The sequence below is a fragment of the Psittacula echo genome (genome assembly GCF_963264785.1).
Source record: "Psittacula echo genome assembly, chromosome: 2".
NCBI classification, from domain to species: domain Eukaryota; kingdom Metazoa; phylum Chordata; class Aves; order Psittaciformes; family Psittacidae; genus Psittacula; species Psittacula echo.
In genome coordinates this window covers 35,044,236-35,071,915 of record NC_137737.1, presented here as the reverse complement: position 1 = coordinate 35,071,915, position 27,680 = coordinate 35,044,236, and the positions used below count along the sequence as shown (strand labels likewise).

The window sequence follows — 27,680 nt, the reverse complement described above, 5'->3', positions numbered from 1 at the left end:
CAACATTTTATTTCTGCTGTTTTACTGTGATAGAGAGGAAAACCTAAGACACTTGGGCAGTCATGGTTTCCACCTGAGTTTATAAATGGTGAGATTATTTACAGTGTTCTAGTGTCCATGAGGATACTAGATTTTTTCATATTACTACAACTGTGGCCTTGCTTTAAAGACTGTAATGCTAGCAGACGCCAGCTTTTGTGCTCTCCTCACTTTCTCATAGCCTCACTAACAATGCTGAGTGGGAAGTAGTGTAGTAGTTACTCCTGAAGGTGTGATTCTTACCAGGAGATGGGGTTTGGGCAGTACAGATAAACTGAGTGCCCTTATCATCCCACCTCATGCCCACAGTGATAGCAACAAGTGAAATGGAGCTACTGGAGCAAGTCCACAGGAGAGCCATGAGGATGATAAAGGGGCTGGAGGGCTGGAGCACCTCCCTTATGAAGACTAGCTGAGAAAGTTGGGACTGACAGAAGTAAGGGTGAAACTACTACATGAAATGTGAAGAGGCTACAGAGGAGCTTGGAGAAAGAAGAGAACAGATATCTCCACTACAACAGAAAAGTGATAAAAATACAGTAAGATCTCTTAAACCTTTTCTGGTTTAAGAGGTTCCAGTTACTGAGCTATTACTGCCTTGTGACCAAACTTAGTGCCATTTACAAACATGTATATTGGTGCCCATGAAGTTGATAAATTATTCAGTTTCTTATTAGCAGAGCTATCTCTCCAGTCATGAGCTCTATCTCCCTTACCTCCATCAGTATTGAGTATTAAAATTACTAATCTTGCTGAATACAAAAAATGGAAAAAATCTCATGTGCAAGACTATATTAAGAGATTAGGCAGAAAGAGTTTTATTTATATTTCCAGGTTTTTTAATGGAGAACATAATGTGCTGTTTGCAGATCACCCTTCTTCTGTGGGTCAGTCTCATTTAAGGTGATAGAAGATACACCTTCCTATAAGATCTGTTCCAGTAATAACATAATTAAAGCATTTGCTATGTTAAAACATAAAAAATTATCTCACAAAATATTGTTTATTATATGTAAATGAGTGTTCATACATGTGTCCTATTTATATTTGTACTGAGTGTTTCTGAATGTTTTTCATTGCTCTTCGCTTCTTGAGTGGCCACCTAGGCTCAGGTCTTTTTCTTCCATCACTTCAGATCCAGATAAAAACAAGAGAAAGAGAGAGAAGAAAATTATATAACCAGAAAGCAGAAAAAAACCAAGGTAAAAAAGCAAATGAAGATATATCAAAAAAGTGGCCTGACTTACCATTTTACATGAGAAGATGATCATCAAAGGGCTTAACTCTTTGCAGCAAACTATATGTGAGTAAGGACGTGACATGGCCTCTCCTGATGTAAATGATGCTTTTGGATTGTCTCACATCTTTGTGTCTGGATCACAGGCAGAATGTGTGTGTCTTGGTGTTAGGGATGAATTTCCTCTCTTGCTCCTCCTGTCTTTTCTCTTTGTTATTTAACAGAACATTCTTTTTTTCTTCCAAAACTATATGTATTTGTTCATATCCTCATAAATATGTATTCACAGCAAGTATTTTCCCATGGCATTGTATATTTGAAATCTAGTGTGAAACTTTAGGCAGGAAAAAAAAGGCAGGAGCTATTGGGGTGGAAACACATTTATTATTTTGTAGAATAAATACCACCAACTTCATCTCTGTATATGGCCATTACATAAGGGTCCCTGTAACTGTTTGAAATTCCTTCTATACATTTCAGATTTTCTGTATATATTGGAGGTAGGAGCCACACACATGTAAGCCTGTCAGGCTCAGAAAAGGCACAGGTGGAAAGTGGATACATGAAGAAAACTTCAGGAATCAGAAGCAGTTGTCTTAAAATGGACTTAATAAAAGAGAGGGTGCAATAGCGATAGAAGAAAACGATAAAGCTATAAAGCTTTCATTTGCTTTGTTAATTGGCATGAAAATTAGTATGGGAATCTATCTGGTGGAATAATTAAATTTTTAACATAAATCCTTTAAGTCTTCATATATTCATATGGAGACTATATGTAATATATTCTGTAATATATATGTAATATATATAATGTGTGCTTAGCTGACTAGCTGCAGCCAGGTTTACTAACAGTTATAGTTGGTAAGATTAGTGCAAGGACATGCTTGGGCCATTTCATTGACTGTACTGAGCACTTAAGGGTGCTCTTCATATTCCCACTGGAGACCTGAAAGCTGATCGCATACATGAACCTCTGCACTGTCCTGGGATTCCACAGTCTCCAAAGGTAACCACCTATGTCATTTCTATACTATCCATTGCCACTGCAATGGAGGTTGGGGTTTTCATTAGGTGATGCTCAGTGTGCCAGTACCTGTCCTGTGGCTACATGGCTCTACCGAAGCCTCTGAGAGCTTTGTCATTGAATTCACTGGGGTCAAGACTACTCGAAATAAAATAATCTATTATTTTTATTTTATCTATATATTTTTATTTTATTATTTATACCACCATCTTTACTTTAAAGATCAAAATAAAGATCCAGCCCAAAGGCACTAGATACAGTTTTAAAATGAAATCTTAGAGCATAAGAGTCCTCACCACAGCCTCAACTTTTAAAGCACTTCAGATAATTTACTTCTGCCGTCAGGAAGTATCATTCTTAACCCTGAGGTAAGGATCTTACTTCAATTTAGGTGCCTGATATAATCTGCCAGCTTTTTATCTTCAAATATCAAGTGTATTTTCATTGCATCTCTTGCACAGGCTATGTACATATGAAGCCATGCGGGAAGCAGAAAGAAGTGTGATTTTTAAATTATTCTTCTGCTCTTCTTTTTTTTTTTTTTAATCTCCAGATGGTCCCGGGGACTGGTAAAGTTTTCTTTAGCCCATTTATTTCCTACTTTAATTAGCTTACTTAACCAGTAAGCTTTAACTAGCTTACTTAACCAGCACGTTTGAGAAACACATATGATTAGATTATACCAGGTGCTAATGTTTAATCACTTTCATGAGATTAAAAGTGGATAAATGGCTGAAGCATAACTGAACGACTTTATTAAGAAGTCAAGCTGATTGGTGTTGTGACATAACTTGAGAGATTCCCAGCCTCGCATTAATTTCACATCAGCCGGGGCTGCAGTAACAGCAGTGAGCACACACCACCACTGCTCTGTTAGAGATGAAGATCAGAGCTGGGTGGCCAAGATCTACAATACATATTTATCAGCTGCACGGCTGGTACAACTTCTGTCACTACCTAAGACCAGTGAGGCATGCTATTGCTTTGATTTACCACTACCCAAGGAAAAACAAAATGCATCAAACAGATCTTTTGGTGGGGTATTTTTTAAAAAAGTGGTATCTCTTCCCATTCCTGCTTCTTCCCAGCATGTGTGCTTGTGAGAAAGGACTGGAGGCTGCCGAGGGTATCTGCCCCTTCAGGGGCTTTGCTGGGAAATATCAGGTAGTTAGTGCCGAGAGCAATGGGGATCTTGCACGTGTTTAAATGGATGGGCTAGTAGGAGCATGTCTGAGGCTTCTCCTTCTTGTACCTGATTCAAAGATTTTTATTGCTTGATGAGAGGTCTGAGCAAGGCTGAGTGAAATTCTCAGAATCTGCACCCTCCATGTGTGCTTTACCAGATGGCTATCATTAACTGGTGAATAGGAATACTCAGTTTTGTTGTGGCTGTAGTCATTTCACTGGGGTCTTAAGATGGAGAGGAATCATGCGGTACTTACAGGATCCCTTTTTACAAGGCCTGGGTTAGGCACAACAGCAATGAGGTGGGCAATTGTAAACATGGAGTTCAGCACATAAGAAGAAAACAAATTCTTATGCAGTGTTATCCTTTGACAGCTGAGGCTCCTGAAAAATATGTAGCACACGTTGTAAATTAGTATTTTTCTTCTGATGTCATTTTAACAAGCTCTTTCTGGCAACAGTCTCTCAAGAATGCCTTTTGGCAAGGCATAATTGGAAAATACATGCCTTGCATCGCAGCCATAACCTCTGTCAATTTTTCTGTTTTGTTTTTACACCTGTTTTTAGCACCACATGCTTTTTAAACCATGCTGTAAAGAGCCATCCAGCTACATTCTCAGCCCTTGATGCCTTTCTTTATTTCATGGTAATCTAGATATTATGTGGTGAAGCAGAACCCTGAGAATTATTAGATGCGCATGAAACAAGTAATGAACATCAGGAATACCGCTTTATAAGTAACTGTTCCCTGGAGACTCAATTTCTCAAATACTCAGATGAAAATTATTTGCTACTTTCAGACTAAGTGGCAAGACAGGATGGGAACTTTGGGCAGGAATCTCCTTAAATTACAGGGGGATTTGGATTGGTATCCTGCATGTTTCTAACTCCAGCTAAGCTCCCAAATCAGAAAAGATTGTTTTGCTGCTCGGAAGGAGCAGCAATCTTCCCTGAATACCGACTTTGGGGATGGTAGGATTTCTGCTATTGTAGGTTAGCAGAATTCCACAAGAGAAGTTCACAGGATTCTTCTGAAACCAAGTCATGACTGCAGTTTCAGACCTGAACCATCTCCCCTTTCTAATTCATGCCCAAATCCTCATGCCACCTCATTGGCTATCCCTGAGGCAGAGAAAACTGCCTCCACAGTGCTCCATGCCCCAGAGCACAGCCTGGGGCTGGCAGGAGGTGATTACAGAAAGGCAATCATGGAGTTGTTAGATAATGCTGTTATGTCTGTATTCAGTGATCACTGAAAGCAAGCAAGCACAAGCAGTAGCTAAAAAACCTAAGAACAAGTGTTGCTGTCTTGCTGAAGTAAGCTTCCCTCTCAGCACTTTTTCCAGTCTTTTGCAGTCTGGAATTGAGCACAGGCAGCAACTTTTTGATGCTCTGCAAGTGGAGGTCAATGCAGAATGCACTTTCTTTCAAAACAGAGAGCCAATCTAAGCAACTGAACTCTTTAATTATTTTGCTTATTTATTTATTTGTTTTCCATTTCTTTAGCTCCTTGGTCAGCTGCCACTTATCTTTTCTTACACCTATTTTCTGAGTCATTGGGTGGAATTTTTCCTTTAGCTTGAGGTCACCTTTCTGGTTATGATCATCATCATCCTGTAATGCTCATCACTTTTATTCACCTCCTTATTTACCAATGCACCTTATTTGGTTCAGGGCGTCCATGAGATGCTAGTGGGTTAGGAATGAGATCATCCCTATACTGATTTTGTATTGCTCCTTTAGCATCAGTTACAGGCAACTGTTGAGCACCAGATATGGAAACAAGACTAGTGTGATACCAAGCTTATTCCCAACAAATTAAAATTTCCCTTTTACTTAGAGCAGTCTTCAGCTCCTGGCCACAGAAATACAGACCCTTGTCTCTCCAGCTTCCTCTCTACAGGGCTACTGCTACAGAGAGACTGTATTTTGTGATAATCTCTGCCAGGTACATATGCTTCCACTCCCATTCCTGTCCTTCCTCACTGCTCCACTTGACTTTTGACAGTCTTACTCAATTAAATTGGACTGTCCTTCACTGCATGTTGCCTTTGTCTGCTGTCCAAGCTCCCTTCCTTGCCTGCCTTCCTCCCTTACTTTTACTCCTGCATTGCTTTCCTCCTTTGCTCTCAGTATGCCCCACCTTTCTTTCTTGACTCCAGCTTTCATGCTAAAGACCCATCTAGATCATTAAGCATATATTTCCATACCCTCACTTTTTAATTTGACCTTCAGTGTTTGCCATCACAGTGGCACCAGGACCTGCCTGATTCAGTCTGCACCGAGAGAACATTTTAGCAAACCCAAACCCCTTATTTGATTCATCCTCTCTTCTGGTTTTGAAAATCCATACTCTTCTCCTTCTCTGACCTATCGTAGCCCTCTTCCTGTCCCTCTTCCTGATATCCTAATAATTCCTTCATGGTATTTTACAGGCTCCTTTTCATCTTCCCCCCCATCTTTCTGTATGCTCCCTACTCTGTGTCATTAATCATAATGCAAGAAGGTGTCACTAACCCAGCTATCCATGCCTAGATCTTCTGAGTTTTTTGTGTCATTGGGCTTCTATCAATTGTGTCTCAGAGTTTCAGAGCCTTCTCTGTTTCTTGTGGTTCCCTTGTGTTTCACATTTATTCTATGTCTCCTACATTTCCTTTGACAGAGATGGGTTCTCCTATCTACTCACAGAGTCACCCTTATTTTTGAGTTCCTGTCTCCAGTTCCCTATTCCATCTGGGATGTTTTGACTTCCAAGCAGATTTTAGCATTATTTTCTTCATAGATCTGCACTGTGAATTTGTCATTTGTTCTCACTCATGAATACCATTCCTGCGAATACCCATTTTTACTCCCTGACAGTTATTTTCCATCTCCTACACACTTGTTTAGTTTTCAAACTATTTTCACGTTTTCTACCTTTGTCTCCCTTACCCCTGGGGAAAACTCCCAATGAACTTCTACAAATTATCTTTCCACACATTATCCTTCTTCAGCTTTAAAAGCCTTGGCAACAATTAGATTGCAGGTGCATTCAGAACACAACCATGTATTATTCTTGCAAATCTAGACTTGTACTCCTCACCTGTCTTTAAACAAATATCTTTGTTTTAATAATTCAATTAGAAGTGATTTTGAGCTAGGATTGAGCTAGGAGTCCCTTTTTCCTTTTGTGTTTTATCATATAAGATAGTGGGGTCTCTGTCTGCAATTATAAAAATACTGCAATAATCTGATGGTGCATGTAACACTTTATTTAATGAATACTCTGTCTCCTGTTATGAGTTAGTATTGCTTAGTGATGCTCATCACTACTGATTCAGAATTCCCTTCCGAAAGTACTGCAACATCTGGGGTGCCAGATCATTACGAGTCTTGATACCCAAAACTGAAAGGAAAATAAATCTCTGCCAGGAAAGACTTACATGTGGGAAACAGCAACCTCTGAAAGCTGTTTGTTGCTGCTTCTACAGTCAGAGGCTATTATAGAGTCCCAAAACCATCTCTTGCTATCTGATTGCCTGTCTGATTGACAACTTGCCTTCTATTGAAGGTCAAATAATCTATTGCTGTCATAGCCAGATGATAGAAACCCAATGAAGGCAACATGAACCCTGGTCCCTTGCAACTTTATTCTCACTTTCTTATGATTGTAGTTTGGTTTCATTTTTGTCCTCCCATTTTGCAGCACTTTGTTTTAATTCTTTTCTCTACTTCTTCCTATAACCTTTGTATCATGGATTAGTCATGGAAGGGGAAGGAGAAGTGGAGGAGGAAAGACAGGAGGAGGAGGTGTGTTACTGTCTGGAAAGCTGCTGCAAAGATGAGTCTGAACAGTGTGGCCTGGGACTGGTCAGGATTGTGTGTCGTCTGTGACTCAGAGCTAACAGTGAGTCAGACAGCCTAAACCTGCCTTGCTCACGGCAAAGAATCACCTTCCTGGTCCATTTTGGGTAGCTAATTTAACTAGATCCTGTCTTACTGTCTCGAAGAACTCTGAAGCCCAGGTATAGGACTTGAAATCAAATTAAACTGTGCTCTTCTCAGCTTTCTTAAAGCATTACTTTGGCTATGGTTTTGTGCTTTTTATAATTAGATGGGAAAGGAATTCATCAGTTCATTGGGTAGAGTTTCTAGATATCTCTGCATCTGATCACTGCATGTTATCACAGTCACTCATCAAACTGCCTCTGGAAATTAGCAGAATTCACAACCTATATTTTGGATCCACCTATTTTGATTTTGTAATCCCACAGACTCTTTTAATCTATGCAAAATCCAACTGTTTCATTTTCCTATGTTTCCTAGACTTGCTTTTAGTGCTGGTGATGCTGGGGGCTTGTTCTTTTACTACCCTTCCTGTCTGGCAGTTGAGGCACAGACATCAAATTGTATAGCTTTAAGATTTATGCCAGCTTCTTCCGGCCTCTCAATTTACTAAGCATACCCTTTTCCAGCCTATATGGACACCCTCATCCATGGTGTACCTTTCCAGGGATCAACAGCAGATGAAGTAACTAGGAAGAAGCTTTACATAATGTTACTGAGAAAATTACTATTAGAAGGCATACAACCTGGACATATCCATGGATATGTAGTACATATAGATCAAAACTGGGGCCAGAAACAGGCTAAGATGCCTCATGTAAGATTTAGATTAAATAATACAGAGACTCTGAGGCTAGAACTCATTTAAGCACTGGCATCAAATATCTGGAATTTTGTGGAGCACCTTTCACTGAAGATTTTTAGAGCAAGGCAACCATTCCTTGTGTACTAGAGATGCGGCTTCAGGAAGAGATTCTTTTCATCCCCAAATCTATGCAATTACTATGCACGTGTAAGCTGGAATTTCATGTTTGCTATGTGTTGATGGATTCTATAGATCTTCAAATGTGTATTTGTGGTTGAAAAAATGACATCTCAGGAACTCAGATGATGAAGTTGATGATATCTCACAATCCATTTTCTCACACAGGCCTATTTGTGTTCTGGCATAATTTTAGCTTGAAATAATTTCTTGCAGGCTAAATTACAATCTTGAAACAGTATATTATTACAAAGACACCAGTAAGGACTTAAGTTACTATAGGCTGCCATTATTGTGCAACTATTCTTTCTTACACTCTGTAAAGAAGCTCATGAAAAAAAAAAAGATTGTAGGTGGGTTTTTTTGGTGTTTTTTTTTTTTTGTTTGTTTGTTTGCTTGTTTGTTTGGTTTTTTTTTCTTGCATTCCTGATGGGTCAAAGAACACTGCATTCTCTGAAGAGTTTAGGGGGTTTGTGCATACTTGACTGAGATATGTTTTTTGGCAATAAAAGTCTCTGGATACAACTGTGTGTATTATTTATTCAGAAGCAGTTGTAATTGTTTCTTATATTACTCTTGTTTCCCAGTGTGCAGGGTGTGGAATACTCCTTTATATCCTTGGAAGCCTTTATCCAGGTAAAGTTAGCTGGCCTTTTAGATTACCTTGCAGTAATCTTCAGATATACCCTACTGATGGTGCACATTTCTCTGTATCTGATCATGAACTGATGATTTGGCTATCTGATTGCAAGTAACTGATGCACATTTGCTGAAATCAGTAAGACAACATCCTATTTGGGTCATTATACTGGATGCATCATTCTGTTTCATCAAACTACCTGTGCATGGACATTACAACCCCGATTTCTGAGTGTGCTATCAGTCCAGTAAATCTGCAGTTTATAGTAATGTTAGAAAAATTAAATATCTTAAAAAGATTGCGTAAGAGCCAGAAAAACATAACTTATGCAAGTGATCATAGCTCTGGATGTACAACAGCTCAGAATCTTGTCCATTGTTTATTCTTGAATATTTTCCCCAGTGCCTTTGATGTCTTCTAGCATTTAACCATTTCCCTGAGCTGAAAACCAAAGGCTGTTCCCAGACAGTCCTTCAATACTGATTGGGACTGAAGTTGTGACTACATTTGATGGCAAATCTGAGCTCCCTCTGCTACTTCACTGCAGACACATTATAATACATAGCACAAAGACAGGTTCATGAAAGGACAAGATTTAAATGCTCTAGTTAAGTTGCCATATGGTAGCTGCAATGCTTTCAATGAGTATCAGTTTAGTCTTCTTTAAAGTAGACCACATTCCTATTTTTCCTTTTAATGATGATGACAGACTACATATTAGTGTCAGATTCACTCTTAGTGCTGGGTCTAGTAAGCACCTACTCAAGTCAATAGCTCAGTATTCAGCATCAGATAAAGGTATTCCTGTTCTTTAGGAGATGGGAGCTCCAAGACACTGTTCTGTGCAGTCACTGCACCTGCCAGGAGCTGGATGTGCCCTTCAAGGAACAACAGACAACTGGTAAACGAAGGGCCTTACCGCACCCCCAGTTACACCATTTCCCTTTGGGCCACATTTTTACACCAGTCTTGATAAATATAACAGCTTGATCTTGGCTACACACCACTGGAGATGTCCCCTGTGCTGAGCCTTTTTCACCACGATTATAGAAAAAGGCACTCATAAGAGCCATGTCCCCTTCCAAGCTTTTCTTTCGTTTCCACTTGAGATCCTTCAGGGAAAGAAGAGGGAGTGTCTGTAAGAAACACTTACTTGAAATAGAAGAAAATTGCCAAGGAAATCAACAGCGATGTTATAGACAAAGCATGACCAACGATCGCCATATAATAAAGTATGAACGCCATCTGCAATTTAACACAAAGAAAAGGCAAACATGAATAATTTGCAGGCAGTCAGGTTTTTTTCTCATTAAAGAAGAACCTATAAAATCAACCTCCCATTTTTTATTTCTTTTCTTTCAAAGGTTTTTTTCAATATACTTTTAACATCAGCAATCTATTGAACAGCACAACTCATGGTCAAAAGATGAGATAAGTGTTTCTTACATGAGTTGATCCATTTCTGCTGCACTGAGTAACTGGCAAGATCCCTGCTCACACTATGCATCACTAACTTTCCAAGCTCTAGGAAAGCACAGCAGACATAACATATTCAGATTTTCAAAAAGCCTATGACAAGCTTCCACACAAAAAAAAGTATTGAAGAAAACAGGTTGCTGCACGATTGGTAGAAAGATTTTATGGTTTGAGAACAGCTTAAGCAATGGAGAGCAAAAACTTAATGGTCACTTTTGGAGACGAGTCAGTGGTTAGGTGCCCTCAGGACTCACGGTGGGGCTGGCTTTTTGTTCAACATATTCATCAGTCACCTGATGCAGGAAATCTCTTAAGTTTTCAGGTGATACTTAGGTCTTCCAGATAATAGCGAGGGACTCCAGAAGGACCTTAGATAACTGAGGGGACAAGAAGATGCCATATGAGCTTTAATACAGAAAAAAGTGGGATGATACAGCTAGGGACAAACCATCTAAATCCTGCTTACACAACACTGAACTCAGAGCTGAAAACTAAACTCAGAAAGGAGAGCTTGGAGGCATCCTAGCCAGCTCTCTGAGTCATTGGCTTACCACGTAATGACCGCCAAAAAGTCAACAAAATGTTGGATGCGATTAGGAAAGGCACTGAGGGTAGAACATCATTGTGCCTCCGTTTAGAATTTACACTGCACATCTTAAATGCATGTGTGTTTCTAGTCTCCTCACCTCATGGACATGGCAGAGCTAAGAAAGGTGCAAAGAAGGCAACTAAAATAACTAAGGTAGAGCAGCTGTGTTACAAGCATGTACAAAGGCCAGGATACTCCCCTTTGGAGAGGAGAAGTCAAGAGGGTTTATGATTAAGGCCCATAGAGTCATGAAAGCAGCAGATGAGATAAAGGTTATCCTCAACTCCTACCACAGTGGAACAGCACACCCTGAGCCAAATTCTGGTTCACACTGGTGTGAACCTTGCTATTGGGCAGCTAGATGGTCTTACAGTGCTGTGAAGCCAGGATGCGCGAACAGGTAGTCAGGCTTTCACTTTGACTAGTACCAGTGAAATCTAAGATAGATCTATCCATACTTTTTATGCCAATAGTGAAACAAAATTGTAGGAGAGCACCTGGGCTTCAGAATGCGGCAGTATTTAAATGTTATGTTGTGGTCTAAGACAAGCTTCTAAGCATCACCCAGTTGTCAGAAGGCTGCAGGAGGTTAAATGGCATGCCAGCCTTTCACCACTGTCTTCCTTTTCTGAAAGCACTAATGTGGTATAAGCCTGTCTTAAAAAAAAAGACTTAGATAGGATCCTGGTCTCAGTTCCTCTGTTGTGTTTATTTTCTTTTCAGCTTTACTTCATTATTTTTTTTTTTATTATGCATGAGTTATTTTCTTTTTTTCACAATTATATGAATTGCCTTTGTAGCCCTAACTTTTGCCAGTCACATTTTTTGGTGTTTCCAAGTAATTTTAAACTTTCACGTGAAAATAAATATGAACAAAATTCAGAAAACAAAGCATTCCTCTTAGCAAAGGTGCACGTCTACTTACCTAGTTTGCTCTTCAGTCATTTTGCAAGTTTGAAATCAGCTCCTGCTTTCATTAACATAGGTGGTGGTGGTCCAATTCAGATTTAAACAAAGTCACTTTTACACTATCCTGACCACATAGAACAGACATGATCTGAGTGTAAATATAATTCACCAAGGTATGGAAATCTCTGCATATTAACTGCAAATACCCTAGGTCTCCTTCAAAAAGACTAACTACTACATCACTAGTGAGTGCCAACGCTTGACAACTTGTTCTGAGTGCACCTGCAACCCCAGAGTGGGCAGACCAGAGTGAAGAGAAGACAACTTCCTGAATACAGACTAGTGGGAGAGGTTTATATCTGCATGCATGTGACATTTCTTTCACTCCATACTAAGTGGTTGCTGTGGGGTTATATGATATTAGATTGATATAACTGAATTTAATTTACAGATTAATTTTTCAAAAATACATTGTTTTGGCACCTAACCTGTATACAACCCTAAGCCTGGAACAGCGAGAAGCAGGAAAGGCTTTCAGTTACCTGGATGCAAACCTATGTGAACCCTGGAGGACTCCTACTTAATCAATCTACATACTTTCATCATACAATTGTGTATCTGGGAGTCAGCAGTGGCATTTTTGATTATTCCATGTAAATCTACCATGCCAACTGCTCAAAAAAACTTTCCAAATATAGCAATGAAGGCAGGTTAGAATGGACTGAACTGTCAGCTAACAAAGCATATGGTCTATCACTGCATTTTTAAGAACTGGCTGTAAGCCAGTTTCAAAAGCACGGCATGTTGGCATTTCCAGTTAACTTCAAACAAATAATCAACTATTTTATTAATTTCTGCACTCCTTTAATTGTCAATCTGTCATGTCCCTTCTGACATACAGGACTGATAACACGCTGACTCACCAAGTTTTTGGTTCATACAGATTTTGTCGTCCTGGCTTTAAAAAAAGTCTAAGAGAGACCCTTAATGGTTCTTTTTTGTCCCCCTAAAATTATTCACGAGGAAAGAGAACTCTCTAATAGGAATACCTCCTACTTAATTATATTATCCATACGTACATGGAAATAGTCTACAAATGAAGCATACTCCTGGTTTCAAAGACTGGGATTAAAGGTCATAATTTAACTTGGCATTTCTGTAAAGAAAGATTCTTTCTGCATTTTCCATTGCTTTTTGTTTCAGAAGAATCTCGACATACGAATAATTTTCCTTTCTGTTCTATCTGCACTTTGCTTGAATGATGTTCAAAATTGTTCTTCTGGAAGGCATGGATAATAGGTAACAGAACTACATTTTCTGCCTCTCTACATGGGCCAACATCTGGAAAAATTTTTATGGCACTTCCATTTAATGGCTCTGTGAGCTCAGACTGTTACTATTATTCTTTCTTTGTCATACAGGTGAGCCCCATTTTACCATGATAGCTTCTCATGCTGCAAAAACTTTCAGAATTCACCTCCAGCCTAGTGCTTTTCCAAGGCCCTTTGAACTGGATCATTACTATATATAACCACATACTGGTTTTTGGCTGCATAAAACAAGATCCTCCAACACAAACTGCAAATCAAAAATCTTTTTGACTCTTTTCCTTCCACAACTCCAAACAGTCACAAATTATTCTGTCACAAATCTGTAATCAGATTTTCCTGGAGCTCCACTCACATTTGAGAAATATGTTTATTTTCATGATCATCCCAATTTAATTTTTTTCAAAGCTTTTCTCAGATTTCTCTCTCCTTGTTTCTTTTCATGCTTTTATATTTAGTTCTCCTCTTTCATCTTAGCAACTTGATTTTGTAAATATTGATGCAAATGCTTAATTTATTATTGTAAAAAGTCTCAATGACTTCAGTTGAACTGTTAAAGTTAAATGTGTTCAGGCTTGTAGGATTTCCTGGATTAATGGTACCTTCATAAATATTTCTTTTCAAAAGGAGTGAATACAGGGTGATATTCTCTGCTTAAGAAAAATAATTTTAATTTACATTAAAATTTCTAGCCCCGCAGAGAAGACATAAACACTTGGAAGATACTTGCTAGAGAAAGTGAAATTGAAATTTTAAAGGATTACTTTATAACTGTTGGATAATCAGGGAAAATCACAGGAATTAAAAAATGCATTTGAAAAACACTGAAAAACTTGTCAAATGAATTGCTACTGCATTATCCACCCCATAGCAAACCTGTATTTAGGTTTGAGCACTCATCAAATAATTTTAATAAGCTAAAACCACAGGGAAAATGCTATTAAATTCTTGTGCAACAAATAAAGCTGAAAGATGAGGACTACTCTGATCTCTCTCATATGTCTTTCTGCTAGCAAAGCCCAAAGCCATTCCCAATCACTGTCATTTTAATAGCATACCTTTAATTTTTCAGAAGTGAAAGAGTTGCACAGGGTATAGTTGGACCACGTTCGGTTGCTCTCAGGATGGCGGAACCAGTTTCCAGTTTCATCACAATATTTTGAAGCTCTTTCTAATGATAAATTGCAATAACAGTTTATTCAGCATTGCATATGACACATTTAAAAATCCATTAAAAAAAAAAAAAGAATTTCTGTGTTTGGAAAAAAAAAGTCTGCATAACGAAATCCAAAGAATTTTCAACTTGTGCAATTATTATACATTTTTTATTCGGTTCTTTTCCTCATATTTATCTGGTGGTATACTTGTTATCTATCTGTCTCCTTTTGCCTTGCATGAATGCAGAAGAGTATATACAACTAGCTTTCATTCAGGTGCAATTATTTATGTGATAATAATACACTCAAAGATTTTTTGTAGGATTTTCTGGATTAATGGTACCTTCATAAATATTTCTTTTCAAAGGGAGTGTGATATTCTTTGCTTATGACAAATAATTTTAACTTACGTAAATGTTTCTAGCCTTGCAGAGAAGATGTCAACAGCTTGGAAGACACTTGTTACAGAAAGCAAAATTGAAATTCTAAAGGATTATTCAGATGCAATTATTTATGTGATAACTATCCATTTAAAGCTGTTTATGTGAGAGAAAGTAACCTCAGGCCCCTATGCCAAACCTGAAGGCAATGTGCAGCATTTCAGGTATCAAAGGAAATAATTAGTTAAAAATACTGTGTAGAGAAAGTGCAGCAAGCAGTGTATAAAGTGAAGCCTGGATGCTGGAGATGCTGACAGCCCCAGTGCCTGCCAAGTCCTGCTAGGATGAGTAGGAGCAGAGCTCACTTTCCTCTAAGGCTACAAAGCATGTAGGCACAGAGAGAAGCAGTATCACAAACATTTTGGCACGGGTTCTATGTGTCCAGTTTAATTTAAAATGGCTGCAGAGTTCTCTGTTAAATCTGATGTGTGTTTGGCCTCTACCAAGTCTCTGGTACTTGTTCTTGCATTGCAGGTGGTTCTGGCATCCTTTATGAAAGCCCTGTTATATGGATCGCTATCCAGGCTTGTGCTCTCTGGCTTGCCTTCTTTTACTGTGGCAGGGGGATGGTCGGGGTTTCAGCACTGTACAGCTCTGAAGGATGCCTGGAGCCACAGGTATGTGCTGTGCCTGTGTCCTCCCGGCCGCGCTCACATTTCTGCCTGGAAAACCCTGGATGCTGAGGCACAGACAGTTACTCCTAAACACCTGTCAAGCTCTGGACTAGCTCCTTGTCCTTCCCTTTAAGCATTAGCCACATGGGAGTCACTGGAAAGTTTGCCAGAGTAACAAAGGCAGGATAAAATCATAAACTTAAATTATTTTATGCTTTCTTAAACAATGACACAGCCATTTATTTATGAAAAACAGTTTTTCAAATCTGACTTTAAAAAGTCTCAAAGGTCTATTTTGACTCCCCTTTGTAGCTTTATAAATTTATTAACTTTATATACAGATTACAAGCATTTTCAGTCAACACACTTTTACAGAGCCAATTAGCATTTGAACATACACATTTTCATTTTCTGTGGTCAATATTTGCATTTATTTTTCTTAATCAGCTCTGATGATCAATGATTCCATTCATTTGGAAGACTCGTATTCCCTCCATACACCCTAAAGAAAGCAACTGATCATATTGGCAAGCAATTGATAATATTGATCATACACTGAGCTATCTTCCTCTGACCAGAAATAGTGCCATTGCAAAAAAAGAAAAGAAAAAAAAAGACAACCCTCCAGAACACAGCACACTTGAAATTACTTTGAGTTTCAAATCACTGTTTTGGGGGACTTGTTGAAAATCAATACGTGCATCAACAACACCAAGAGAACAGTACACGTTATCTCAGCCTTCCATCGCTGCAGCTTGGAGATAATCTCAGGCTGCCTGTGTAGAAATGTTCCCAATGTACTCATTGCCAGATATTATCTAAAGCTGGAAAAAGTTTTCAGTCATAGATAAAAGATTAATGGTTATGCTACCATGGAACACAGCGTACAAACATCGTACCTACTATTCCTTGCACTCTGCAAAGTACACGGCTTTTGTTAATATGACGTAGAGTATAATGGTAATACCATCATCTCTGTACTTCAGTATCGATGTAGGCGCTCTGCTGAAGCTTAAAGTGGCCTCAGTAAGTCAGAAAAAACCATGTGGACTCATACTTTACCTTGAAGCCAGGCAAACATAACTGCTCCTAGTCTGGAAGCAGCCATGGCCCATGGATTTCTTGCTGTAATGTTGTCAGAATACGGGACTGGGAGATAAGCTTCCCTACTGTCAATCCAAGTGACTCAAACTGATCCAACATCTCTTCTAAATCTAGGATTTTATGCAGAAATATAGCTGTGAGTCTGTAGCCCAACCACTGTTCTACGAAAGTTATTCTACAGTGGCCTAGTACAAGGTGTGGGATTATGAACCTGGGCACGAGTTGGTTTTAATGCTAATCAGAACAACCTAGTAAACTCTAAAGAAATACACAATGTGGAAATATGGGTAACGCAAAATGGAAAAGTGGGCTTTAAGATTATTAAAATACAATGCAAACTCTAATTGTTTAGGCTCTGCCTTACCCTATCAGCTTGGACAGCCACCACTTGGACATCACATTATTCAAAGTGGAGGAACAGTGGCATTGCCTGTGATTTGTCTCACCTGATTTTAGAAACCTTAAGTTATGCAATTCATAGCCAGTTGTGCAGGCTCTCTGTGGTTAGCTTAGAAAGACAGACACTGCAAGAACTGTCTGGGAAAAAAAAGGAGAAATCTCATCCACAGGGGTATTTTCATGGTAGTGCAAGTGTCTAAGATTAACTAGTAGTAATAGTATTGCATGTGGTATTGTGTGTGCTACCAGTAGTGCTTTTATGAATCATGTTTTCATAAAAACACCTCAGCCATTTATATTTAACAAATATCTTAAACCAAACAAACATGATAACTCTATCAATCAGCATTTTTATAGTTAGACGAACGCTATAGCTAGCACATGTTAAAAGAATCAACACGAATGTTTTTATTTATCTTGAAGTTATAAGCTGGAAGTTGAAGTAAGATTTCCTCTGTTGCAGTGCATGCTCAGCACATACCAGACATCGGATTCTTTGCCATTGTTTGGATAGACCTGTGTAGTACTTAGTTTTGCAGATCAGAGAATAGCTGACGTAGCACATCTGATATATTTATGTCCTCAGTAAAATATTCTAGAAGAAAACTTTTCAAAAATGAAAAAAACATCTTATATAATATAATGGAAACCCTAGAAAACTTCCAGTGTCCTACTAAGTGAAGCATTATCACAATTGCCGGAGTGCCTCAGTCAGCAGAAATGGAATCTGTATAATAGAGTCATACTGTGCACTGAGGGGATAAGAACTGATTTTTAAAGTTCAGCTGTCAAGCTTGCTAAGAAGCAGGACAGAAATACACAGAAGGATACAGGGAAAAGTAGAAGCTGGACAAAGAGTTCAGACCTGGTTTATTTATCACTGTCTAAATGATGTCACTTCCAGACAGGAAAACAGGACCAGCAGGAATCCAGAGCTGGCTTTTTTAAGCCAGAGTCAGGAAATCTGCATTCTGTGGCAGCAAGAGAAGGGCTTTTCCAAGCCCATTCCTCCCTGCGTTGCTTGGGGTGCTCCAGCAGGTGTCTGGGGCTCCTGCACACCAAGGATGCACTTTCTCGCCTGCAACCTGCTGTGAGCGCAGGCATGTTGCCCTGCTGACGCACAGTGCTGAGTGGGAAGGAGCACATGATGGACTGGATATGCAGGAACAACACCACGGTTGGGAAGGTGCTTGAGGAAGTGGTCTCCCTGTTTGTGAGGAGACAGGTGGGTAGAAGGGGCTGCAACTGCTGCTGCTACCCAAAGTCTCTCGCTCTTGTTTGTGGAAGGCCATGATTTCTCATCTGCAGCGTCTGCTCTTGTCAGCTGGGCAACTGAACTCAGCTGAACGCTTTGTGCATTTGGCCAGTTGTGAGAAGGGTGCACGCGTGTCCCTCAAATACAGTCCCTTGTGGTCACAGGCATCACAGCTGGTAAGTCCAAAAGGGTCTGCAAGAGCTACTTCATCTGTCCCCACTTCTCCTGCATGGAGCATTTATCCCTAATTCTCTAAAGATACTTTGTGGAAAGAGAAAGCAATTCAGAGACTGCCTCTGTCACTTCCACTGCTGAGATCCACACTCGAGCAAGTGCAGGGCTGCATTTCCATGTCCCTTGATTATGAGAGGTAACAACACGTCCATCATTATCTAAGGTAATTGCTTATGAATACATATGGATCTGTTTCCAAACAGCACTTCTAGAAACCTGGATCTTGGAGCCACATGGACAGTTATGAGTAACTGGCTTACAAAGTGGGACCAAAGACAGAAACCTAACAAAGTGGAGAACTGAGTTTTGCTAAATGCAGCCTTGGATCATAAAGTTGGGCTGGGGTTGCTCCCTGCTGGGCTGGCTACTGCTCTTAACCACTCACTGCTCCTTGACTAAGGGGAAAGGGAGCAAAAGTGAAATGGTATGGCTGCCACAGTGCAACTTACACATTCAGCTCAATTGCTATGTGAGTGCATCTAATAAATCCTGAACACACTGTGCAGGCAGGGTGAGCAATACTCTGCTCCTCCTGCTGCCCCCAGTAAATCTGCCTTCCTAAAAGGCCATTGCATCCACAATGTATTTTTTTTTCATTAACAAGAATATTACCAGCATCAATTACATATTAAATTCCTATCAAATTCAATTCCCAGCAATTTCAGCATGACCTGGAAACATTTTCAAAGTGATTACACCAAAGATTAACCTGGATAAAAGATGAATATAAAATACAATTCAAGAGAAACTACAAGTTGTCTGAATAGGGTAGTATAAACCATCCCTGCTCAGACCTTCACAGCCAGGACTGGATGAGGCAATGAATTTCCTGCCGTCACTGGCGGTAAAGCAGTAGGTCTCGGTATGTTTTCCAGACAAATCGGTATGGTTATATGCATTACCACGTTGCATGTGATGGCCATTGTGAGAAAGAGATTGCTACAAGAGGAAGCAGTTGTTTATTGAAAAGGAAAAAGCTGTCACAGCTTGTAGAGGGGAGTTTCTGTTTGTCTGTTAGCTTTCAGGTACTGATTTCCTTTCACAGGACAGAGCTTGTTCAGGTGAAGAAGGAAGTGTGAGAAGCCGTAGCTAACTAAACAGACTGGATTATCAGAGTGCTCCTCCCTTTCAGAACACGGATGCCTATCTAGTAAGAACTGTTCCCAATTTCAGTGAAATGAGTGGGACTACAGCTGGCAGTTAGTTGCGAAGTTGTCAGACAAAATGAACAAAGCACTGATTGTGTCCTCTATCATTTTGCTTCTGGGTCCTTTTGTCTAGAATACGATTTCACCTTACTTTCCAACATAACTTTCTAGCACAGGTGCAGATGGGAGGAGAACCCAATCTTATGCTACTGGATAATGTTTCACTTTTCCAGTTAGGAATTGTGTAAATATGAAAGCACAAAAGAAAGCTGAACAACATCATTTTATTCCAGGACTCAAAGCTATACCTGGCCTCATAACAAAAGTACAAAAGTAACTTAGTCATCAGTGAATTGATACACATCGGTTCAGCAGATCTCTGTGCAAGGTGGTTTGATATATAAAGACCTAATGCAAAGGAAATCTGACAGGCACTGCAGTTTTAATCATGTGAAATCATTGTTCTTTATGATGAATTTCTTGGTTTTCAGCAGAAAATCTAGCTGTATTTTCTTTATCAGGCATAAGTTACCAGAGAAAATAATGACTTGTGACACAAAACCTGACAGACTTCTCACAAGAGCTGAACCTGAGCTTTTGGCTACCTATAAGTGGCAGCCACTTCCATTAGCAGTTGAAAGACTTTTAGTCACCCCCACGATTTCTTGTCTCCCTCCTACTTTATTAGTCTCTGTGTGACAATCAGCCACCTGTAAAACAAAGTCTGGCTACCCGCTGGTTTGACACTGTCGCTGTAATACACGCTGGGTTACTCAACAGCTACTCTAGGAAAGTGGCTTTGGCTCACCCAGGAGATGCTGAGCTGCTGCCAAGCCAGGGAAACAGTGTTGACTGACCAGGATGCAGGTAAAGAGGCTGACAGAGGTTCTGACAAGGAGAAGAGAGATGTGCCAGGGGAAAATATGGAGTCCAGAAGACCACAGGTATTATTCCTAAACAGGACAGCAGAGAGGACAGTAGCAAATGAATAACTGGGAGAGGCTTTTCCTCCTCTGGCTGTGTAGAGAGAACAGGAATACTTCTAAATTGTGGCAGAAAGAATAACTGCAGTACGCACACACTGTGGAGCAGACACTACAACATACATTTGTACATTAGGCAGTGATTTGCAATCAGTTGTACAAGTCACAGGCCTTGATGTTAATAAGCATTAATAAGTGAAGTGAGGTGCTTCTCCATGGAGGACTTCAAGTGTTACTTTGAAGACTGCTGTTGTAGCAGAGCAATTAGCTCAGAACAAGTCACTGGAGACAAGTAGGCAAGTGGAAAAGCTGGGAATAGGTGGCTTGGGAGTGAGCAGGAGAGTGGCTCTGTAAACACACACTGAGGGATGAGGATCTTGAGTCACTGGGAGAATTCTGTAGTCACAGGGCTGTCCAATACCCACTTTTGCAGGTATAAGCTGAAGAGCACATGAAGTGTGCATAAACTAGGACTGTTAGTGCCACAATTATTTTTCCATAAAAACTATGGAAGCAGGGAAAGCAGAAACCTTGTTTTACTTTTTCCTATTCATCTACTGCAAATGGGATTCAGAAAAATGCACAATGTGTCTGATCCAAGCTGGAAACTTCTCTGTTTCTAAATAGGCAACAATCTCAATAAAATCAACAGTTTAGCTAAGGATACTGGGTAATTAATTCATAGCTATCCACTAGTCTACTTCCTTACTTTCCAGTTGGGAACATACATTTTGGTTTAACCTTACCTAAAATGTTTAGCTTTATATACCCTGGCCTCCCAAATGTTTAGTTTCACAGTTTTTAACTGCAATTGGCACACTGTGTCTGTGCTGGATTTAGCACACTGTGGCATCAAGCACCGCCTATAAGCAACATGTCCTGAAGATAGAACACACAACTGCTTCTTTCTTCAAACAATAATCTTTGAGGTTTTATACTTGTGTCTAATATTTCCTTATATCTATTTAGCAATATTTCTGTCTTTGATTTTTCATTTCATTTGTCCTTTTAAATGTTCTTGAATTACTTGTCCTAATCTGCAGGGCTGCTAGTATTTGTATGAATAATTCAATGTACAACTGAAACTTGGAGACTGAAAGAATATTATTTCTGCTCATCTTCCATAAAATGGTATTTTCCAACAAAAACTGGACAAAACCCATGCTGATACATGTTTCATGCACATAAGTATTTTCATTATAAAAACTTAGAATGAGATGCTAAAAATGTTTTGGCATTACAACTAAGTAGCTGGTTTTTTTATAAACTACATTTCATAATCCTGGCTACGGATTATGAGTTACATTTACATAAATATAAATAAATGTAAAATCTTTTACAAATGAAAATATATAAATGAGGCAACCCATTAGCTTGATATATTGTAATTTCAGCCAAACCCTCTAAGATTTCACAATGCTCTAAAAACGCCACTGGGAAATGCTTCCATTTGATGGCATGAATGTTCTGAAGACTTCCTTTGAAAAGTAAGATAATAAAAAGAAATACTGTACCAGTTGGATCAAAGTCTGGAAAATAATCTGGACAATTCTGAGCAGTGATTCTGCCAGCAGGTGTGTCATCCCAGCACAACCAGCCATCCCACGTTCGGTTGCAGAACAGTCCTGGACATTTAAGAGGAATGCAGTAGTTAATTCAACGCAGCCACTCCTGAACCTACTCTCTTCTAGCTTCTCAAAGAATATCGCTGTCTGCAGACAATCGAGTTTTCTTTTTGCAATAAAACCTGTTGTTATTGCTACACTTTGAGTGGTATTTGAGTGCTACAAGGTACTTGGTTTTGCTGACCTGATGGTGGTGAACATTCTACTGGAAAGTAATGTTTTAAAGCCTGTTGAACTGAACTTTGAACGTAGGGTCTGATCCTACAAACTTCTCTTAATCAACCACCGTCTGTCCTTAGCTATAACACAAGTGGTATCTTACAGACACCTACACCCACATTTCATTTCACCTTCCGCTGTTCAGCAGGTCTGAAAATCAAGTCTTTGAAATGTAAAGGTAGGAAGTGCTTGTAGGGATGTCTCAGCTAAAAGCAGTATTTGCAGGGACAGGTTCCTGTAAAGTTGTTGCATTATGCAACACTAGAGATCGGTGACATAACTACAAATCCGATGAAGTGGGTACAAGACCAACCTGTAACAGGCAAACTCTGCCTGCTGATGCTGTCTGGGTAGGCATGCTGTGATTCATGCCCCTTCTGGAAGGCACTGTCCAGGCTCTATCCCTTACAAGGACTGTTCCTAGCCCCAGAAACAATGGCCGTCTTAGGCAGGCAGAACACAGCTCATTCTTGATTCCTGTTACAGAGATGTTATATACTACAGTCCACAAAAATTGTGCTGTAAGACTGCTTGCTGTAACACTGACTTTCTGACTCACTGAATTTGTTAAAGTAAAACATAAAACCAACTGTATACTTCCTACTTATTTTCCATTTAAAATCAGTTTGTGCTGAGGAAAAGCTATTTATCATCATGACCATCAGATTAAAGGGTTATACAGTGAGAAGTTACATCTTGCCTTTTGTGCTTTTGATTCCTTTTTCGCTTTTGGTTCCTTTTTTGCTTTGGTTCAGAATTGCTGCTATGACCATGTAGGTTGTTTTTGAAAGAATCACATGGAAGGCACCTATTAACCATATAAAGTTAATAAAATATAGGCAGCTAATTGCTTCTGGTGCTTTTGAAGTTATCCACAGATAAAGCTTTCTTACTGAAGCAAAAAAGCTGTAAAAAGACATCTCAATTGTTCAAATTAGCACCAATAACTGTTTTTAAGTCAAAATAGTTGTGGATTAAAAACTGAAGCATAAAACTTTCTCAATTCTTTCCCCCCAGATTGGATGTCTAGCAAAAAAAGATGTTTTTCTGAACACTTTTTCTTCATTAGCTAAAATTTTATGCACATCTATTTTTCCATTGTCAAGATAAATGTGCTAATGCTACTTGTTCACTTAATTAACCAATCATCATATCAGCAGTTTTGTTGCCTTTCCTTCAGGCATTCTCATGTTCTTCTCTAGCTTTGAGAAGTATCTGAAAGACTTTTAAGAATTGTTTTGCAATATCAAAGAAAAAGAAGAGCAGAGAATGCTTGCAACTTGAGCTTGTATCTGAAAGACACTGCAGAATGAGTTTGCTAGGAATTTCTAGCACTAAACCCTTTGCCTTGCCTGATAAAGAAAATAAAACCACTGATGCTGATCTATACATTGTGGAATTTGTCTTTCAAGGTAATTAAGAGGATATATACACACACATACATCCACAAATATATATATATATACACATACACATATATATATCCACACACACAAACATGTATTTCTTTTTTAAGCACTGCAGGAAATAGAACAGTATAAGTAAAACAGAAAAAGAAGAGTTGAACACCATATTGTTATATAAATCATTGGCTAAAAATACCACATTTTGGATGGACAGGGAGTGTGGGAGTGCTGCTCTATCCTAAAGGGATGGTCAGGTGTTTCCATGTGCCTGAGCTCCTCATGATGCTATTTGTTTGGGATTTAAGGTAATCAATTCTACCTTGAAATGGGCACCTGTATTATACCATCTCTCTGGCTCCCGAGTGTGAGATACTATGCAGTTCTCTGCAGTTCACTGCCATCAGCTTTGAGCCCTCATTGATTATAAAGGATTTAAACTACCTTTGCACCAGCGTACAAGTTACATCAGGGACTGCAAAGATACCAGTGACAAATCAGACACATCTCAGCTAGCTCTGTGAAGTTGTACCAGACACTGGGCTTTCCTGGGAACCTTAGTGCTAGACTCCACTACTGTTTGAGCTGAAAATGCATGCCCAGTATACTCCTTCAGCTCGTATGTTGGGCTTTTCCTCCCAGGAGACACCCCTACTGCTGTCCTTTGCATGAAGGGAATTTCCCACCTCATCCTATCCAGTCTTTCAAATTTGCAGGCAGGAGACTTAGACCCTTGTCCATTTCCAATCCTTTATGAGGGTACATATTGGAGGGCTGATGAAGATCCTGCAATTCAGTTGAAACCACAACTTCAGTAGTGTTGACATCATTCCTTAGTCACCCATTATCTTCATTCTGGGTTATAAATGAAGTGCATGTTGGTATGAACGTAACAGTCTCCAGTAGCATCACTTAAATCTAGCTGCCACTTGAAAGACTGCAGAAACTGCTGTGCTGTGTTGGGTGGCTGCAGGTGTGCCACTGCTGTCTTCCTGCAACAATGCAGTCCTTGAGAACACTATCAGGAATTCACATGTCATGAGATGTATGAATTCCAAGCTCATGCTGGGAAAACACTTCAGCTTCTTGCAGCTAATAATATGAGCAAGGTGCAAAAGAAAGGTGAATCCAGCAGAACTATCAATGGATACCAAATGATATATTTATAGAGCTGAAGAGTAAAAGAGTAATTTGAGCGGTGTTTTCCCCCTCAAGCCCAGCAACTAAAGGCTTATTTATGTCTGAAACACGATGCTTTCTATCCTATAAGCCTGTTTACACACTTGTGGGTTTTCCCCATTTTTGGCCCGAACAAAGACCTATTTAAAGCAAGAGGAATCTCCATATTCATTCCCAAACATTTCTGCACCAAGACCTGAGTATCTTAACATCTAATTCTTCTTTGAGTCTTACACAGCCCAGTAAAATCTTTGTGGTAAAAAGCTGTGGAAATGTCTTTGTTCCTGTATTATAAAAAATCCCATATTATCTCCACTCCTTCTATTAGGTTGCGGTTTTTTAATCATGATTTTTTAGTACATTTTTTTGTTAAACTATGTCATCAGTATCTCTGTTCTTTACTTGCACAAATCCCCACAATGGATTGAACATTTTTTTCTATAGCTTGCTCATAACTTCTTCCGTATTTTCAGTGAGAAAAGGCAACCAGAACACTCACTTCTGGAAATGCTGCTTCATTTATACTGTGCCACTGTAGCACCACTATTATTTGTCATTTCCCTTTTTATTAATCTTAATGTATGGCCCGTATTCAGTGAAGATGCCTGCTCAGTGCTTTATGAACCTCTTTTTGCTAATGTTACTTCTGAATAGAGAATACCAGGAACACCTGTATTGGTACTGAGCATGACAGCTATCAGTCAAACCACAAATAACAGAAAAATGAAACAATGAGACAGGAAAACAGAACAACATTTCTATTTAAGAGATCACCATTCACAGTCCATTCTCTGTGCGAGCTTGCTGAAAGGTTCTGGAGAATGCTATTCCCAAAGCAAGAACAAGAGATATTCAAGCAGCAAAGCACTGAGCCAGAAACATAGATGACGAAGGTACTGTCTGCATGGGAAGGAAGGAAGAGCTGTTCATTCCCTGGGCTCATTCCAGGCTTTTTTCTTTCTTTGCACTTAAGAGGATGCTAAGTAAGTGTGAATTTGACTACTGTTTGCAGGAAGGAAACTGCACCCCCAAGGAAGACTATGGGTTAGTATACAGAAGAAAATGTTTCTTTATAGCTATGTAATGGCGCATGGCAATATACAAAGATTCCTTTAGATTTTTTTTTTACCTTTTTTCTTATACGGAGGAGCTCTGTTCATCCTCTCATAGCATTTGAACTGCGAATCTATTATCTTCTGTCGTATGACTGAATTTTCAGTTACAACAGGCTCTAATGTAGGATCAGTATAATTTACAGTAGAAGAAAGACTTGGAACCATTCTCTGTACAGAAAGGAAAAACTGTTAGTACAAGTGAATAAACCAGGGGGATGAAATAAAAATCACAAATCTCTATCAGGCATTCTTCAAAGGCCTTTTATTTGCACATATGTTTAGCATTATGATGGGCTTTATACTGTTTGCAAAGTAAATGCTGAATTTTTAGTAGTTTACCTCATTGTAAACACAGGATTTTAACCAAGCCCTTTTTATTGGTAAAAGAGAGGACCATTAAATACTTGATAAAGTCTTCAAAATTTTTTAATTTAGTTTAGTGATCTGCAAAAAAAAAATTTCTATCTTCCCGAAGTTACACTCATGTATTTATGCTCGTGTTGATTTTCCTCCAGACTGCCCAGACAAAATAACTCAATGCCATAGCCTCAAAACAGATTATTTCATGGTTTATGTCACCTGCTTTGAGCTTCTTCAAGTGTGGTCATAGAAACACAGGGCAGAGAGTTTTAACCTGGTCTTAGCTTCTACTTCAGTACCTTTAAGCAAAGTGTCCCTAAATTTGAGTCTGAATAGCAAGGTCCTCTTTATCAAGTGGCATCTTCTGACTTCTCCCAATTTGAGCTGCCTGTAGAGCAAAAGGAAGGATCATTGCCTCTGGAAGGCAAAAATGTGAGGTAGAGAGGTCGGTTATCTTTATTTCCACACATTCAGCCATCCCTCTGTTGCACAGCCCAGTTCTGTGAGCCTGGGTGGAAATGAGAGTATGGAGCCATAGTTAATTCTGTTTTGCTTTTTTAATCCTGTATCAAGACACTTTGCATGTGGGTGATATGAAAGAATTAGCTCCTCTGCTTCTCTAAGCAAAAGCAATGCTGCTGTGGCACTTTCCTATTTTTCCCTATACTAAACCATACTAAAGCCACCACAAAAACATACAGAGCCATTTAAAGGCTGCTTCAAAATGTAGGATTCTCATAAACATACAAACTTGACATTTTTAGCAGCAAAAATTAGTACACAGGTCTTTAAGCAAGCATCTGTAGTGGTTCAGACTGAAAACATGACAAGCTTGAAAATTCAAATATCAGCTTACTTCTTATTCCCTTTTTAATTGTACATCAGAAGCAATCGCATCTCATCTTTTCCCCATTTGCACAACTAAACCACCTTGATAAAATACACAGCAAAACCAGTTGTTTGACTTATTTAAAAAAATGCCATTACTTTATCCTGAATCTTTTGCGTCAAACCATCTCAGTTTAATCTTTTTATAGAATCACAGAATCATAGAATAGTTAGGGTTGGAAAGGACTTTAAAATCATCTAGTTCCAAGCCCCCTGCCATGGGCAGGGACAACTCACACTTAACCATGTCACCCAAGGCTCTGCCCAACCTGGCCTTGAACACTGCCAGGGCTGGAGCATTCTCAGCTTCCCTGAGAAACCCA

General features: G+C 39.3%; 1 protein-coding gene across 1 annotated transcript in view; it reads right to left on the bottom strand.

Moving 5' to 3' along the window:
- Positions 1-27,680, bottom strand: part of CALCR (calcitonin receptor) — a gene marked incomplete at both ends in the record, with an annotated part of 117,634 nt that overhangs the window by 31,846 nt on the left and 58,108 nt on the right. Inside the window, 5 exons of the mRNA XM_080610514.1 lie at positions 3,743-3,869; positions 10,086-10,177; positions 14,293-14,405; positions 22,083-22,193; positions 26,124-26,277. Of these exons, the coding sequence (XP_080466640.1) occupies positions 3,743-3,869; positions 10,086-10,177; positions 14,293-14,405; positions 22,083-22,193; positions 26,124-26,277 (597 nt within the window). The remainder of the gene's footprint in view (positions 1-3,742; positions 3,870-10,085; positions 10,178-14,292; positions 14,406-22,082; positions 22,194-26,123; positions 26,278-27,680) is intronic.